At 44.7% G+C, this 18,390-nt stretch overlaps 1 protein-coding gene across 15 annotated transcripts in view; it reads left to right on the top strand.

The window, feature by feature from the left end:
- Nucleotides 1-18,390, top strand: part of Tenm2 (teneurin transmembrane protein 2) — a 1,247,217-nt gene that overhangs the window by 1,035,574 nt on the left and 193,253 nt on the right. For all 15 annotated transcript variants that reach the window (XM_016005141.3, XM_076578176.1, XM_076578168.1 and 12 more), the window contains one exon: nt 8,752-8,957. In XM_016005141.3, coding sequence (XP_015860627.1) covers nt 8,752-8,957 — 206 coding nt within the window. The remainder of the gene's footprint in view (nt 1-8,751; nt 8,958-18,390) is intronic.

Below are 18,390 nucleotides of genomic sequence, written 5' to 3'. Positions count from 1 at the left end.
GTATGCAAGTTGGAAAAAATGGCAAAGACTGTTATTCTGTTTAGAAACATGTTTTTCTACACTTGCCCTTTCAGCAAAAACTTCATAATGATTTTTACTCGTTGGCTTAATGCATGGTACTCGGAGCCAGATTCGCAGGGAGGTTGGTAATTCTTCCTCTGGCTCCTGTCACTCAGCCTCTCAGTGCATGCAGCTAAGGGTTTCAAATGATCCCTTCTCTGCATGGGACTTTTCCAAAGTTGGTGATGTTCCCAGAAGGACAAGGGGTCAAACGTCACCTCATAGCATAACCATTAGCAAACACGCCTGTAGCTTAGGTTGAGGCTATTCCTGTCATTCTTAGAGTCTTGTTCTACCACTCTTACAGCTGGGTCCCAAGTAGACGTGTCACAAGGATGGGTGTCTGACCCTAGCTCTAAAGTTGTGTGATTTGTTCTTCCTAGCATCATTCTGGTTTAACATCGGTCCAAATGAGCCAATAATTTTTCCTCCATGCTGAATTTGCCTTTCCTCTCATTGGCCACCCTTCTTTCCCAGGGTCAATACACCCAGAGCTCTTCTCCTTCTGGATTCTCTTCTGGAGATCCTCTAGTGTGGGTTCTGAAATGCAGTCTACCTAATAGTTAGATATATGGGGTTTTGAGTCCACTAGACAAAGTTTTTTATTCCCAGCTCTACCACCAAAGAGCTATAGGGCTATAAGCAAGTCACATAACTTTCATCAACCCTGGTTTTTCCATCTGAATAATGGGAAAAGTGCCAGGCTATCAAAAGATCGTATGCCAAGTAGTAGCTATTCTGTACATTTAGCTGCCATCAACAATACTAATAAACCAAGTGGCATATTGAGGCAAGGTGAGTTCATTGAAGGGTCAGAGGTATAAATATTTGACTACAGCTAGTGAAGAACTGACTGCTTTTATCTAAGGCAATATGTGAAGGCCATATATAGTCTCCAGACCGGAAGGATTTTATAAGAACAATCCTGTGCAGTGTTGTGGACACCGTCACACGAGCTGGGTCTCTCACTCTGGGAACCCCTTCCCGAGAAGAGCCATTCAGTGACAGGCTGATGACAGGCCAGACCAGCTGTATCTCTTAGTCACTAATCTAAGGTCCTTACAGGAGCTCTTCAGTTACCTGTTGGCTAGCGGAAGCCTCAGATGGTTGTTCTGATGCCCAAATAAATGGAAATGAAGTGTAATGACTGAGGCAATCTTCCAAATTCAACTTTATTTGCAATAGATAAAAATATGTGAGGCAGAATAATCTGTGAGGCAGATTTATGTGGAGGAGCCTCTGGAGCTCAGGGAAGTTAGGAAGTATTAATATGAGGCCTCATTTTCCTGGTATAACTACGAGTCCGTTCCCTTTATCACTTGTTTGGGGAATAACTTCTCTGTTTCCATAAATGAGTTATGGTACCACGTTCTGAAATGATTAGTCCTAATGCAGCGGTAGAAGACTGTCATTTTCCTCAACATCAGTCTTATTTAACTGGTTGAAATTTTAGGTACATGTCTCAGAAGTAGGCAGTAGTTTCACATTTACATGAGCAATCTTCCGTGGAGTGATAGAGTTGGATGATCATGTAAAATTGATCATCAGAGTGTTACTTCAGAAACACCACAAATCTCATCCATAGGCTGGAGGTGTGCTATCCAGAACCAGAGGCTCTCAAACATCCGCCTCTTGGGGAAAATGACCACCATCTCCACTTTTCATTGTGTAGCTTGTGGATAGAAAAGTCTCCCATGGAAATCCCAGCTTTAAGGGGCAAGGCCTGGACCTGGCCTTGCTTGCCAGAATGCCTTTCCTGGCCATTGTCCAATACCCAGTCACACTGGGCCCACTTACCCAAGAAGATCACGGGATTCTCTGTCATGTCTCTTCTCTGGAGGTCCCCAACTCAGTCATGTGACCCAGGACTTCACACTACCTCGGCTGTTGGAATACGGGGTGAAACTATGACATACAACCCAGCTCTGTGTGGCCCAAAGTTTATTTAGTAGCACAGTGGAGGCTTGATAAATATTTATTGCTTGAGTATAAGATGGCCCAGCCAAATGTTTAGGATGTTCATTCATCATTGTTAACTAAGTAAAGTCTGGCTGCCCTTCACTCAGGCAGGTGCACAGAGCTCCTCACATGAGAAGCAGCTGGAGCCATTTGGAACCACCAGAAGGTTTGTAGGTTTGTAGATTTGATTGCTCTGGCCCTCATATCTTAATATGCATGACCTATGCACTGCCCCTGACAGGCTGCAAGCACACTGGCTGTTCGTTGTTCATTGATTTCAGCTGCTCTGGAAAAATGTCTGTGGCTTTGTGAAGCCCCACTCCAGCCCTTGGGCCTCTTTTTATTAATTGTACTTACTCTGGGCAGTCTATATATGAAATGATACCATTACAAGTTTAGCCTTCAAATCTGAGTTCCCAGTTCTGGCTGACTAAAGGGAGTGCTGTGACAGACAGGCTAGGAAGCAGAAACACCAGCGTGTCTACAACATGTCAGTGATTGCATCCTCAGAAGTCCATTATTCAGATGGGAAGACTGAATCAAACGAGGGTAGTGACGAGCCCAGAGGCACGGAGCTGGTAATTACTGGTGCTGAGGTCCACATCTGGGACTGTTCAGCCCTAACAAGCCTCCTTGAGACCTCTGCATTTCTCTATGTGAGGTTATCCATTCTGTACATAGAGAGTGGATCCTCTTGTTATTGTTCCCCCACTCTCTGTCTCTTCATGGCATCCTGTTAGGGACCAGCCATGTTCTTGTCCTAGGAGAGCTGCGTGGCTAGGGAGACCCTTGGTTCAAACCTTTATTTGTGGGATCCAGCCCAGCTTTGCTGTCTCTTCATTCTAAGGGAAAAACAGAGATCTGTGCTCCCGGACACTGGCCCAGCACTTAACCTGCCTGCAGCCATGTGATCTATTAGATGGGTCCCCATGCAAGCTGTAGCAATTCCTAGTTTTTACCTCTTTCCTTCCCTCTTTTATTGTTTTTAAAACTGCAACTTTTAATAGATCCACTTTTATTATTTTTTTTAAAAAGAGTAGAAAATTCTTCTTTTGCTGTAAAGGCCATTATTGTGACCACAGCGTTGCACAGTAGCAAGGTGAGTTTCCTGGGTTTGATGACTGCACTGTGGTTCTTAAAAATGCTATCCGTGATTTAAGATAAATGAATGGAAGCATGCAAAGGTAAAAGAGGGCTTTATCTGTAACTGATTCTCAATGTTTCCAAGGAGGAAAAAACTACATTCACACACACACACACACACACACACACACAGAGTCATCGCTCCGTGTCTCAGAAGGACAGCTCCAGTCTTCTCCAGATCAGACCAAAAATCTGTGGGTCCCCAAAACCCCTATATAAAATGTACTATTTGTATAATCTAGACACATCCTTCCCTATATATTAAAACATCTCTACATGTACTGTTCAGGCAATCCCAAGAAAAAAGTGTTTAATGCATGTGTTTCATACAGATATATCTTTTCAGATAGTTTTGATCTCTATTTCATTGAATCCTCATAAGTAGAACCCCCAGATATAGAGGGTTGACTGCACGCATACATATACATATATGTGTATATATAGATAATACACACACATATGGAGAGGAAAAATGATGCTAAAACTAATATGTATAATATTTGAAGAATCTGAGTTAAAGACTACAGGAATTCCATGTATCACTTGAAATTATTTTAAATCTGAAGTTATTTCAAAATAAAAATTACGTATATGAATGTATGTGTACATATATACCTCTAGAGAAGAAAAAGGGTTTGCAAACTCATCATTCAGTTGCACACCCTGGGAAATCAGTTTTGAAGATTTTGTTTACCATCTGTAATGACTATTCTTGGTTGTCAGCTTGAGACACATGGGAAGAGAGAACCTCCGCTGAGGTATCGCCTCCATCAGACTTGCCTGCAGGCACATCTGTGGGGCGTTTTCTTGACTGCTAATTGATGGGGGGGGGGGGCTCATCCCACTGTGGGCGGTGCCTCTCCTGGACTGGTGGTCCCGGCTTGTGTAAGGAAGCAGGCTGAGCAGAATCAGTAACAAACCATTAAGCAGCTTTCTTCCACGGCTCCTGTCTCTGCTCCTGCTTTGAGTTCCGACCCACACCTCCATCAAGGATGGACTGTGACCTGGATATGTAAGCCAAATAAACCCTGTCTTCCCCAAGTTGCTTTTGGTCAGAGTTTTATCACAGCAACAGAGAAACAAACTAGAATGCCATCTACCAGTGGAAGGAACTTCTGTCAAGGCCACTGAGTTTGTTAAAATTAAAGACCCTATAAACCAGCTTTTTTTAAAAGATTTATTTATTTATTATGTATACGGAAGAGGGTGCCAGATCTCATTACAGATGGTTGTGAGCTACCATATGGGTGCTGGGAATTGAACTCGGGACCTCTGGAAGAGCAGTCGGTGCTCTTAACCTCTGAGCCATCTCTCCAGCTCTAAACCAGCTTTTTTGATGGTCTCTGTCCTGGTCTGCTGATGGAAGCCCTCCCCAGCCACGCACACCCCCCTACAGACTTCTCGTGGCTTGTTTAAAGAATGACTCTTGCAGCCTGCTCTACAGAGCATAGAAGGCTAGAGTAGAATGCCACTTAACACGGCTCTGAGTCCATACCACTCTTACATACAGACGGATGTTGAGACCCTGAGAGCTAGACATCCTAAAACCGTGGTTTCTTAGCATCAAGGATGGGATTCAACTCAAGATAATTTCTTTCCGCCCACCCTTCCACAAAAGCCTCAAGGTTGTTCAGTGCCAGAACCCATGGCTTTTGATCCTTTATCTTAAGGGCCTTTCCACTGTATCCCATGTCTCCTGATGTATTTGTTTATTAATTAGAGTTTGTAGGAAAGATACACCAGAACGTTACTCCCAATTCTTCCAAACAGTCCACAAGGAAAGTTCTTTAAATAGCAAATTCCATGTAGAGTTCTTGAAAGGTAATTTTGTTTTTTTGAAAAAAAAAGTTCAGCTTACACGCAAGTCTTCAAAGTAAATCTTCCTCAAGGCTCTCCCGTCACCCACTTGTCACAGGGCTTTGCTGAAAATTACTCACCAGATGGGCAGGTGGAGCAGAGGCCCATTCAACAGGAGTAGTGCAGAGTGATACAAGGTATGCAGGACATGGGGCGGGGGCACAAAGACAATTAGGCCCTCTCCCACCTAGGGAAACAGCTAGACAGAGTGCTGAGGAGGCCAGCAGAGCCCCCCAGCGGCATCAGCAAGTACTGCAGGCTGTGTCCCAGCAAAGTGGGCCGCAGAGGGTAGGGGCTGTGTGTTCAGGACAGGGCTGCCACTGACCTGGGGTCAGGCTCAGAGTCCTAGGTTTAAGCTCATTCTTCTAGCTGAATCTATCCTATACAAAATTAGACTCTCTCAAGACATGGGCGGGCACGGGTACATATAGATCACGTATATACACCAAACTTTCTATCTTTTATAGTTTTTTTTTTTTACTCCGAAAAGGAAGTCTGATGTTTTCTATGTAGTTTTTCCTTCCAGTATGACTATTTTCTATCCCCCGCAACTGGCCTCATTTATTTTGCTAATACTGTGTTCTGGGGCTGGTGTTTTGTTCTGTATGGACACTCAGTGTTCCCACTATATATGGCTTCCATTTTACAACAGAGGACTGGAGGCCCAGGAAGGTTAAACAATATGCTAGAAGTCACACTGCATGCAAGCCAGGACTTGAGCCCTGTCAAGCTGCCCCCCCAAACTCATAGTCCATCCCCAACATTCCATATCTCATTTGGAGGGTGACAGATGAAGAAGGGAACCACCTAAAACGCCAAGGGGCACGGCTACTGAGTAGGTAGTCTCTACCCACTAACAGCTGGAGGTAGGGTCCTGGATAGGGGGATCCTATGACTTCAGAGCTCTGAGGCTTCTTTTCTGGATTTCTCCAGAGAAACCACTGTGGAAGCCTGCTCCCACCCATGTCTCCAGCGGGCCACTGGTCAGAATTCACTTAGGTTTCCAGAGGCCACCACAAGCTGCGGGCGGCAGATCACCAGCCTGTGTTGTCCAGCCTGCTGTTAGCCCAGCAGCTCTGAGGCCCACAGATGTGCCGGAACATCTGTCACCTATCTATTTAAACTCCAAGCTCCATTAGGCTTAGAGATGGAGCTTGGGAAGAGCTTGAGACTTCGAAGCTCCCTCAATGTTAATATGTTTCCCTTGCTTGTCGTAACTCTTTGCTCGTGTTTGCTTTGGTCTCTGTTCAAGGCCTGCAGCTTGTCCACAGTGGTTCTTGGTGCCCTTGTGTGATTTGTTTGTTTGTTCCTTATTTCACTCCTTCCCTACTGGGTCCTTGTTTAATATAACATTCCGTGCCCCCAAAGGCTTTAATTTGGGTAGGGAACTCTGACAAGAGCAACGTTTTTAAATAAAAAGTTTTCAATTTGTGGCACTCACAGCCTCTGACCAACTTGTGAAAACAAAAGTTTTTCCCCTGGGCTCACCATGATGTCAGAAATCCCTCAAATTAACAATAGACGTTGAGGTTACGAGCCTTAGATAAGAGTTACTTTGTGCCAGAAATGATTCTGAGAGCTCTGTGTGGATCTACCCACTGACTCCTCATAACAGCCCTATGAAACGAGAAATAGTAGTGTCCCCGCTAGACAGACAGGGAAACTGAGGCACAGAAAGTTGGTGCATTTAGCAAGCATCCAAGCTAAGACATGAGGCGAGGCAGCCATAGCCTCTGCTCTCCTGTGCTACCCCATGTTCCCCCTTGGGGTATGTAGTTAGTGCCTGCTGGATACAGCCAGCATTCAGCCAGGGTTCCTGGTACACTCTGCTTCTATTGGTACAAACCACTCAGGACTTCTCAGCATGTTTCTCTTATCAGTTGGGAACTTCCAAACTCCCCCTCCGGAGCCCATCGCCTAGTTTCATTGTCCTGAAGGCCACCAGCCTAGGTCCCTGTTGATCTACTACTGCGCTGAATAGAAACCGATCGTCCTCATGGTTGGGCAGGGGCAATGACTTCATGCATTCAAGTCACTCTGGTCTTTCATAATTTACACATGAGAGACCTGAATTCCAAAAATATTGGCTGCCCATTTTACAGATGAGGAAACTAAGGTCAAGACACATAAGAGGCTCGTCCTGGTGTAGTTGGTTATGGAGACAGAGCCAGCTCTGCTGAGTCAGGGAGGGTCACTCATCTTTAAAGCCAGTCTCCTCCAGTAGTTCTCTTAAGTTTTTATGCCTGTCCAGACCCTGTACAGTGTGTGGAGAATGTATATACAGGCAGGGATTTTTCCGGGCTGTCCATCCACTGTAGAGCACGGAAGGGAACTTGATCAGCCTCCTTTGTCCAGGCTGAAGATGTTCTAAGAACAGGGCCACCAGTGTGATCCATACTCCTAGAAAGGAACAGACATAAAAATAACTTCTTTCTGTGGTTGGTTTCCATTGGCTCAGACGCTCTTGAGCCAGGAAGCTGGTAAGATGTGGGTTTTTTTTTTTTTTTTTATATTTCCTGCCGTGGATGAATCCATTTGAGGTCATCTCTAGTGACATCTATGCAACCAAGTTCTGCCAGGGAAAATGATGAACCAATAGAGAAATTAGCTTGCTACTCTGGGACAAGTGATCTCAGCTTCTCCTTTTTCCCTGGTTGCAAATGAAAGCATCTTCAGAAGGACAGACTGAGAGCTAGTTCACTCTTAGGAAGCAATCCTCTCTCAACTTAGATTCGGCAAACTGAGCGTTCTGGTTCATGCCTGTCATCTCAGCACTTGGAAGGCTGATGCAGGGGCACTGCCATGAGTCATGACTAGCTTGGGCTTATAGAGAGTGAGTTCCATGCCAACCTGGGCTACAGAGAAAGACCTTGTCTCAAGAAAGGAGGAAGACAGAGGAGAGGAGGGGAGGATGGGAAGGAGAAAGAATGAAAAAGAAAGGAAAAGTAAAGAAGAAAGGAAGAAAAAAGTTTTGGTATGGGTGTTTTGTTTTGTTTTGTTTTGTTTTGTTTTGTTTTGTTTTGTTTTGTTTTGTGGGGTGTATTGTTTTGTTTAACCAAACTTCTGTATTCAAGTGCTGGCTGAGGAAGGCTGTGCATGGGCAACTGAAATTTTCAGGATCAGCAACCAAAAGAGTGTAAGTGTTTTGTGTCAAAGTCACAAGGCAAAGGTGTGACTTCTCATGGCCCTTCCCCCTTTCCTCCTTGAGGAAGGAGCCAATCCAGCGTCCCATGCTGTCTTCGTTTTTCTGCTGAGCTTTTTCATTTATTTTGGATTTTGGACTGGTTTTTGTTCCAAGTATCAGAGTAGGCTGGACTTGTTTCTGTCTAGAAAGAGTAATGAAAGACTTCAAAAAAATTAAGCATGGTTCCAAATTATCATGGCCATCCCCTCCCTCCTGGTTCTTTTAAGATGCCAGTTACATGGGGGATGGAATTTCATGTCTCCTTCTCAGACTCTGGCTCTCCCTGCATTTGATCAGTTGAGATCAATAGAATTTCTAAAAAAAAAAAAAAAACAAACAACACTGTGCCAGGGTCTCAGATGCCCTGAGGTATGAATTTATGGCCATTTTGTTTAAATCCTCAATATCTTAGCTGTCACTTAATGAGAATGCATTTTATCTTAATTTTGAAACAACAACAAAAACTTCTGGTGTGTAATTGAACATAAATATACAGTCACCTAACATATACAAATATCACTGACTCGATGTCTGTCCCTGTGTTCTAGTGCCCTGGTCATTGAGAAACAGCAGCATCGACAGCGGCGAAGCGGAAGTTGGCCGACGCGTGACACAGGAAGTCCCGCCAGGGGTGTTTTGGAGGTCACAGATTCACATCAGTCAGCCCCAGTTCTTAAAGTTCAACATCTCCCTGGGGAAGGATGCCCTCTTTGGTGTCTACATAAGGAGAGGACTGCCACCGTCTCATGCACAGGTACGGCCACACCTGATGGAACCAAGTGGGTAACGTGGGCAGGTGCATTGCTTCGTGCCTACTCAAATGCCTATAATTAAAGCACAGATAACCACAAGTATTGGCAAGGATCTGGAGAAACTGGAGCCCTTGTACATTCCTGTCAGGAATAAAAATAGTTCAGCCTCTACAGAGTAAGGTTGGCCAGTTGTTGAGAAAGATGGTTGAAGAATTGTCGTAGGACAGAGAACTTTCTCTTCTAGGTGTATGCTCAGAGAGAAGTGAACGCATCCTGTTCCATAGAGAACACTAATGTTCACTACGGCATCATTTATAGCCAAAGAGTGAAAAGCAACATGAGTGTCCAAATGATGGATGACCGGATAAGCATGGCTATATGATGGAATACTACTCAGACATAAAGAGGAATAGAGTGTTGTGATTTGATATAGCATGCGTGGGTACACTATGCTAAACAAAGGAAGTCAGATACAAAAGGCCTGTGTCGTGCAATTTTATTTATAAACTATCAAGGCAAAATCCATAGATTTTGCAAATCCATAGATGCGGAAGGTAGGTGAGCAGTTGCCAGGGAATGGAGACTGAATTTATTTATTTATTTATTTTACATCCTGACTGCAGCCTCCCCTCCCTCCTCCCCTCCCACTCCTTCCCCTTCAACCCCCCTCCCAATCCACCCCTCCTCCGTAATCACTCAGACAGGGCAGGCCTCCCATGGGCTTCATCAAAGTATAGCATATCAAGCTGCCATAAGACCAAGCACCTCCCCCTGTATTCAGGCTGGGCAAGGCGATCCAGCATGAGGAATAGGTTCCCAAGAGCCAGTCAAAGCATCAGGTACAGCCCTGGCTCTCATTGCTCTGGGAGTCCCACACATAGAACAAGCTATACAACTGCCACATATATGTAGAGGGCCCAGGTCAGTCCCATGAAGGCTCCCTGGTTGTTGGTTCAGACTCTGTGAGTTCACATGAGCCAGCCTAGCGGTTTCTGTGGGTTTTCCTGTGATGTTCCTGACCCCCCTGTTCCCCACAATCCTTCCTCCCTCTCCTCAGCAGGAGTCCCTGAGCATGGCCCAATGTTTGGCCATGGGGAGTCTGCTTCGACCAGGCACTGGATAAAGGCTCTCTGATGACAACAGGGGCAATCCCCAATCCAATCACAGGGGATGCATGCACTGCTGCCAGGAGCCTCAGCGGGGTCATCCTGGTAGACTCCTGGGAGTTTCCCTTGCATCAGGCTTCTCCTCAACTCCACAAAGCCCCCCTTTCCAGGCATCTCTCTCAGCACTGTCCCCTCTGCCCACCCCCCAACCCAACCCCCCCAAGTTCCCGTGCCTACCTGCCCCAGTACCCCCCAGGAGATCTCTTCTATTTCCCCTTCCCAGGGAGATCCATGCATCCTACCCACCTTGGGCCCTCCTTGTTACCTAGTCTCTCAGGGTCTGTGGATTGTAGCATGGGTATCCTTTACTTTACAGCTAATATTCACTTATGAGTGAGTATATACCATGCTTGTCTTTCTGGGTCTGGGTTACCTCACTCAGGATAATTTTTTTCTAGTGGGGACTGATTTCTAACAGGAACACAATGTCTTCCAGGGGTGATGGAACTATTCTGAACTTAGCTGAGGTGGTGGCGTAACAGTGAATGAACTAAAACCACTGAGATTTTTTTTTTAAGTTAAGTTTATGTTACATGAATTGTTGTTTTTAAAGGTGTGCCATCCTACTACTATCTAGCCTACTTTGGCCTAGAAGTTAATTTTGTGGTGCCTTATATTGAAAAGTCCTTTCATTAAAGTCACACTAGGTAATGGACCATTGTATCTGGGAAGAGTGATGTGTGGAACTGGTATCCAGTGACGTTTCTCAATGGTACCCTAAATGGAGCTCCTTGGGAAATCCTTGGCAATGGAAAAGGGAGATTATTGCCAGAGTTAGGAATAAGGAAAGTAGACTTTCTTATGGAACTCATATTTATCGCCTCTATGTCTTCCTGGTATATATTTCATTATGCATACCATTTGGACTGAATTAACACCTACCTAGCTTGAATTTCTTTTCCAACGAGAATTATATTTTCTGAGAAAAGCCAAGTTTTCCCTGCCTCATTTGCCCTCAAATCTAGCAAAAATATAAAGTACCTTAGGAAGCACACTGTGGAAGGAAAGCGTGCAGATGTCCAGTCAAAGCTGGCTTGGAAATGTGCTGGAAAGATACTCATCTAGAAAATTCTATCAGAAGAAATTAAGGCTTTAAAATCATTGGCAAATAGGAAGCTGTCGGGCCACCATATCCTTGTCTTTGGTTCAGAGCAGACATTGCTAATCAATGACAGCACTTTTCCTCACTGAGCCCAGTACACAAATACCTCCCCACACAACTCTCAAGGCAGCCACTACCAATCGACCAGTGTTGGCTCTCGAGATGAAACTTATTTGTAATCCCATCTTTATAGCCTGCAATGATCGATATAAGGACTCTAAGGGCGATTTCGTTTTTTGAGCAGGGAGGGCTGTGTACGTTTTTATTACCATACACAGTGCATGCTATTGGGACCAATATGTAAAGTGGTAATCAATGAGTCCTCCATCCATCCATCCAGAAAAAAAATATTTATTGGGCTAGGCATGGATTATCCAGAGATGAGTGGACACTGTCCCTGACCAAGCAGACAGCTGCTCTCCAGAGAGACCCTCATCCAGAGAAAGAGGGATTCAGCTGAGAGGGGTCCCCAAGGCAGCTTCTGGCCAGGCAGCAGCATGCTCCTCTGGGAAGTTATGCAGATTGTTAGGTGGTCTGCTTGACCTTCAGGCTCCACTGGTTCTGCTGCAGCAGTAATGAAGGATTTACAGTGGTGAAATCTGCTTGTTGGCATGATTTGGGGATGGACCAATATGCCTCTGGGCATAGCTGAGCATGACTTTCCTCTCAGCTAGTCAGCTGCAAGGAGCCGTGCTAAGGCAAACGTTGCCTCCTCACCGCTGTTCCCCTCTGCCTTGCGAGCTCTGGCTACCAGAGCCTGGGAAAGTTGTGATTACAGCAAGTCAGTAGGACGGCCCTGCAACTGAGTGATAGCAGACAGCAGCCACAGACATACTCCACTCAGTTTCCCTGCTGTTCTGACATTCAGGACTCCAGTCCTCAATGACAATGTCTTTTCTTCCTTTGTGGCTATACCACACTGTCCATCTCCTGCCAAGCTCGTGATTGTTCTAGCGATCGTCCTCTCAAAATAGCTCCACTCCAGGGACAGCCCCAGCATACACTTCAAGGGAAGGGAAATGAATAGCAAGGAGCTGATAGGAGCTGGGATTTCAGTCCAACTGCCAATGTTGGAATGCAGGGTATGTTGAGGGGTCAGGTAAGCATAGCGTACTATAGATGCCCAGAAATACACAAGACAGGTACACTATCAGAGCACTGCTTTAAAAGGGGGGAAGAAGGGAGAAAAATACTTCATGCACATCCTTACATTTACTCCCTGTCATTACATGCATTCATGTCCGTTTGATGAGCTACATTTCCTAGAGGAGACAGTGCTTAGCTCTTTGCTGGGATAGGTGACTAACACACGTCTCAAGCTATTATAGAATTTCTCATTTCTATTGGCATATCCTATCAAGGAACATAAGTTCTATGGGGATTGGCAGTCTAGCCAAGGTGACTCATTTGAGCTGGAAAAAGAGAAAGAAAGGGAGGGGGAAAGGGATGAAATTCCATTGACTGTGTTGCATGAAATGGCTATGTTTAAATTTTATAGAGGATCTTGCTCTGACCAAGAGACTACAAGTTTAGTACCCTTGTCCAAGGATATTAAATACAAATGAGAATCCCTTTTTTTTAACCTGCTTAAATTTTCCAAGATTCAGAGTCAGTCCCAGCTGACTTTCTCTCAAACTGGCTTTTTACAGAAGATATAGAAGCAACATGGCGTAGGTGAGGAAGATCTGTGGTTAGACAAAGAGCTTCTGGGTGGAGGCATGCCATGCCACCACCCGGCGGCCGGAAATGGGTTCCTTGGCCCATCTTAGCCTTACCTTCCCTCTTGCCTTTGCCACCTGCCCCACAACATTGTAGTAGTTATGTAACCGTAGACAGAACAGCAGAGGGAAGATGGTAAACTAAAGTCCAAAAGAAAAATAGTATGTATCCCATTGTACTTCAGCACTGGAAACTGAGATAGGAAAGTGCTCAACTAGCATGTGAAAAGTCCTGGGTTCGATCCCCAATACAATCATCTCCAAAAACCGTATGTGTATCTCGTGTGTGTGTGTGTGTGTGTGTGTGTGTGTGTGTGTGTGTGTGTGTAATAAAACCACTAATACAGACAAGTAATTACACAAATACAGGGTTTAAAAATAAAATTAATTTCCTCATTATTTTCTTCTTACTGAGAAACAAACTATGTTTTCATTGCTGAGATTTTTAAGAAACAAGAAGGAGAAAGTAAAAATACTCCTAATTTGAAGAAGTCCCCTTTGGCTAAATGTTTATATATGTTTGCTCTAGCAAAGCATATCCTTGGCAGTTTAAAAAAAAAAAAAAGCCTGACAGTCCAGTGGCTTAAAATAGCAAATGCTGTTTCTTGCTTAGTCTGGTGTTCAGTGATTCTCCACTAGGAAAAATTGTGACCTGCCCTGATGCCCATCATAAAGAGAGACATTGGCAACGCTTGGACATACTTGTGGTCATCACAGCTCAGGGAAGATTGCTACACATCCTTGGATGGAGGCCAAAACTGCTGCTGAAACCCCCTCTTCGGCGCTACCTTGGATCGCTCAGAGCACAGCACCCCCACCCCAAAGGAGTTATCTCACTGTGGACGAAGACTGGTTGGCGTCATCCTCTGATTCAAGGACCCAAAACTACAAAGCCTCTAGTACCAGGTGCACAGCCAGCTCCCCATGGCAAGGGACGGAGAGATGGGAAGGCATACCCATGTCTGAAGAATCTTGTGACACATGAAACCTACGTCCCTTCTCTTATTGCCCACAAGTCACACCATAGCTTCAGAGGGGTGGTCAGTGATCGTCCCAGAAGAAGAGGGTCAGAGAGATGAATGGAAAGCACTCACAATGTGATGACCATCCTGGTGGCTGGTCTGTGTATACTCCTACAAATAAACCTTTATGAATCACATTTACCACGCTAGAGTCTCCTGAGAGCGTACACCATGTTTACCCATGGCAGCACTGTATCAGTGACAAATTCATTGTCTTGCACCTCTCCATAAATTAGTTCTTACCACTTCTCAAACATCGTCAGTTAGAAAGGATGCTATCTTTATGCTTTAAGTGCAGCATTTCTGGCACCCTACATTGCATTTTTTTTTTAAAGATGCAGTGAAGAAAATGTCAGTCTTAACCGACCAACTCAGATCCTTATGGGGATGGTGTGTGTACAGCCAAAGTTGGCTGGATCTTGCCAAATATTTGAAATCCTACAAACTGTGTCAGATTTGCTGAACCCTGGTTCGAGAGACAACACAGATCAGGCTGAGGAAGAAAAATAATCATGTGACCAGGCTTCAGGGCTAGGCATCAGAGGAAATCTCAGATCAGAGTCTGTTGCTGCAAGTCCGGATCTTGGGTGGTTAAGGCAGCGAGCAAGTGTGCTTGACAGGTTCATCACTGATTGCTGCTGATATGTCAAGCCAAGGAAAACCCTTTGCGAGAACAAGTCAATAATCGGCAAATTAGGTACATGATTAACCTGAGACAACAAGATGCAGTTACCGCTTGGGAGCCCTGCCGAGACTTCACCTTCTCCACAATCCTGTTTAGCAAATATTAAAAATGCCTACTTCATCACTCAGACTGATGGAGCCAGGAGCCCAGTGACTTCCAGCGGCAACTTGAACGTGTGTTCACAGGCTTGATTGCCAGGAGGTACTCGACATGGAGCAGCGGCAGAAAGATGGAAGGGGGGGCCTGCAGCGCCTCGTTTGTGCTGAGATGCTCCTGTGGCAGAAACGGAACAGTCCGCGGGTTACAAACAGGAACCAACAGAAGAGAACTGTTCAAAAGGCCACAAGCTGCCTCATGATCGTACCAAATAAATGCAAATATGACAGAATGGGCATGTGTGAACTCAGACTAAAGGAGTGAGCTGAGCAGACGTTCCTTTTTGTCCTCATCCACAGCATCCTCCTAATGACATTTTTTTTTTTTTAAAGCAAATTTGTGAATGGCGACTAGTGGTATTAGCTTTTCCTGCCTCCAGCCCATCCTGATCTGTCTCAGAGCCTTGTTGGGAAGGAGACTCTCTTTTTCCATATCCCCTACTTTCTTGCCCTGCTAAGTAGGATTGGCCGTAGTTTCAAGCCGTGGTGGGACTCTGGGATATTGGGGCTACTGATTATCTCAACCGTCTGGCTGTATTACCTTGCCACTACCTGTCTGCCCTCTGTGGGTCCAGGTACCAATCCGCTGAGCTCTCCTGGGCCTGTCCCTTGAGTGCAGTAGGCTGGAGATAAGACCAGGGCTTGCAGTCAGCCTTCTTGGACATTGCTGAGCACTTTGCAGAAGCGCCTAAGAAGATGTTCTTTTCCATTGTGAGGTAGGCATGTTTTTACAGTGGTCTATGTTAGGAAGATCTTGTGGAATCCACTGCATTTTTTTTCCTGAAGGTCTGAAAGTGCTTTAGGAAAATACTTTCTCCAGGCACCCCCAGTGGTAAAGTGGTACCATCCTAATTGCTACCAGAGTCAGGGACACTCTCTGAGTGGTTAGGGAAAAAAAATCAGCAAGGGATACTTGAACTCAGTGGGAGAGCTGGTGTGGGGGCAATTCCCCGGCAAACCCCGTGCCTTAGTTAGCTTTCTTTTCTGTGATAAAACACCAAGACCAAAAGCAGCTTGGGTAGGACGGGGTTAGTCTGGCTTCACATCTTGATCACAGTCCATCATGAAGGGAAGTCAGAACAGGAACTCAAGGCAGGAACTGAAGCGGGGACCAAGGAAGAACTCTGTTTACTGGTTTGCTCCCCATAACTTGCTCATCCAGCTTCCTTCTAGTACCCAAGCCAGCAGCCCAGGGGTAGCACCGCCTCCAGGAAGCCTTCCCACGTCAATCATTAATCAAGAAAGCACTCTACAGACTGGCTTACAGGCGATCTGACCGAGGCATTTTCTAACCTGAGGTTCCTCTTCCTAGATAACTCTAGCTTGTGTCAAGTTGACAAAAAAGAGCGGTGGGGTGGGGGAAGTGGGGAGTAGGGGATACACTGCACGTTTTTCAGACTGTGATGCTGGGTTTCATGGAACTCACAAAGGCAGAAGATGGCTAAGAGGAGCAGGTCAGAGGGTACCACTGTGTCTCATAATTAGTCCAGGAAGAATCTTGAAGGTTCTGGAAGGCAAGAATCTGCCAATTTTCTGAGCAAAGAACCTTTATCTTCTAACAAAATCTTACAAAGAACCCCAGGTATAAAACATAAAAGTGACAGTTTTATTTGCATATAGTTTATGGTCCCAAATACACACATACACACATATTATTATAATAGTAATGTCTGTGTATTCATGTTCATCTATATGCACAGTCATCCTCAGTGTCTATGGGGCCTGGACCCAGCATATCAACATCCTAGGGTGCTCAGTTCCCTCCTATATAATGGCAGAGTACTTGTGTGAAATCTACGTACAATCTTTCATCTACTTTAACCCTCTCTAGATGACTTACATTCCCCAACCTGGTGCCGGTGCTGGCTAGACAGTGTTTACACCGTATCGCTTAGGCAACAGCAGCAAGGGGGGGAAATGTCCTTATTTTGCACAGATGTAATTTTTCGTAAATATTTTAGTCAGCTCTTAGTTTAATCCATGAATATGAAGCCTATGAATTCAGAAGAATGTATCTCTCCTAGAAATAAACTCACGAGGGTTTCTTCTAAGAAAAATATAGGAAAATAGAACTGGAAATTGGATTTTTGAAGTACATATTTTTATGTATACTAGGTTATATAGTATATACCTTCTGTAACACATACACAGAGAGGGAGAGAGATTAAAAATAGAAATGTTAATACCTTAAGATTTACTCACTTGAATTGATGGAAAATGGGTATTTATTAATATATTCCTCACAGCCTCTTCTTAATTTTTGTAGTCTTTCTTTATGAAAAATGACTCTGTGGCACAGTTGGGTCTATTTTGAGTGGATCAAGCCTGAGGAAGATTCTGGTGGTACCTGTAATCTCAGTCAACCTCAAGATGCAATTGATTTATATACTTTGTTTTCTTTGCACACTTTCAACAAAAAAAAAAAATCATAATGAATATACTTATGTGGCTGTGAATAGAAGCCGGGTTTTCTTTAATCATTTCCCTTACAGGCTGTGGACGCTCTTCAATTAAATTGATCCACACGCTTGAAAGTGAAGTGAGGGGAAATAATTATTTCAAGGTTAAATCATTTAAAACGTCTAACAACTTCTCACAGCCCTCACCTTGGTGATAAAAGGAGACAAGTCTCACTCAAGCTTTCAACTCTGTAGTTTGGAGTTTGCTTTGTTTTTTAATCTCACTGGCCTTGGTAACAAATGCTTGAACTTCCAGGACTTGGGAGGCTGAGGCAGGAAGACCCTAAGTTCAAGGCCAACCTGAGCTCTACTGCAAGACCCTGTTGAGAGAGAGAGAGAGAGAGAGAGAGAGAGAGAGAGAGATTAATTTCCATTCTGGGACTTGTGGCGTGTTCATTTGGAATTCCAGTCCTGGTTTTGCATCCTGACACGAGCCGGTGCCTCTGCTCTCCCTGTATTTGCTTGAACAAGCGCCTCCAGTGTGGCTGCGTGTATGAATTTATCCAAGCAGACACTCATCAGCCTGGGATCAGAGGGAGCCTAGCGCATGTCTTTAAGCCTCTAATAAATGACAGTTACAGAAGTTCAAATCTGTGTTCAAAGATGTTAAGACTTTGTTCCGAACGCTCACAAAAATTAAAGGCCTCTCAAATGACCACTAAAGTCTTTCTAGGTAAAGAAGCTTTTATTGTTTTTTTCAACATTTATCTGATCACGTAAAAATGTTCTACACATCTACACACACACACACACACACACACACACACACACACACACACACACTTTGGACTAGTAACTACCTGCTGATGATAATCATGACTGGCGTTATTATCGAGGGTTTCAGTGTCCCTCAGACTAATTGCCTCATATGAATTAACTTAGTTTATCCTTACAACAGCTCTATTAGGAGCACCCCCATTTGACAGATGGAAGCACAGGTGTGGTATGGGGTCACAGAGTTGCTTTGTGTTAGACATGAAGGTCAGACACCTTCCTCTCTGGTACTCAGTCATTCCCAAGAGCATCTCCAGGATGTAAGCCTCATTGTTACAGAGCAAAATTACAACTCCTGTCAAGATGAGGAATTTCATTAAGGCGAAGAAGGCAGTGCCAGAGCCTTCGAGTGTG

The sequence above is a fragment of the Peromyscus maniculatus genome, chromosome 8, assembly GCF_049852395.1.
Source record: "Peromyscus maniculatus bairdii isolate BWxNUB_F1_BW_parent chromosome 8, HU_Pman_BW_mat_3.1, whole genome shotgun sequence".
NCBI lineage: Eukaryota > Metazoa > Chordata > Mammalia > Rodentia > Cricetidae > Peromyscus > Peromyscus maniculatus.
This window is presented reverse-complemented; position numbering and strand designations above follow the sequence as displayed.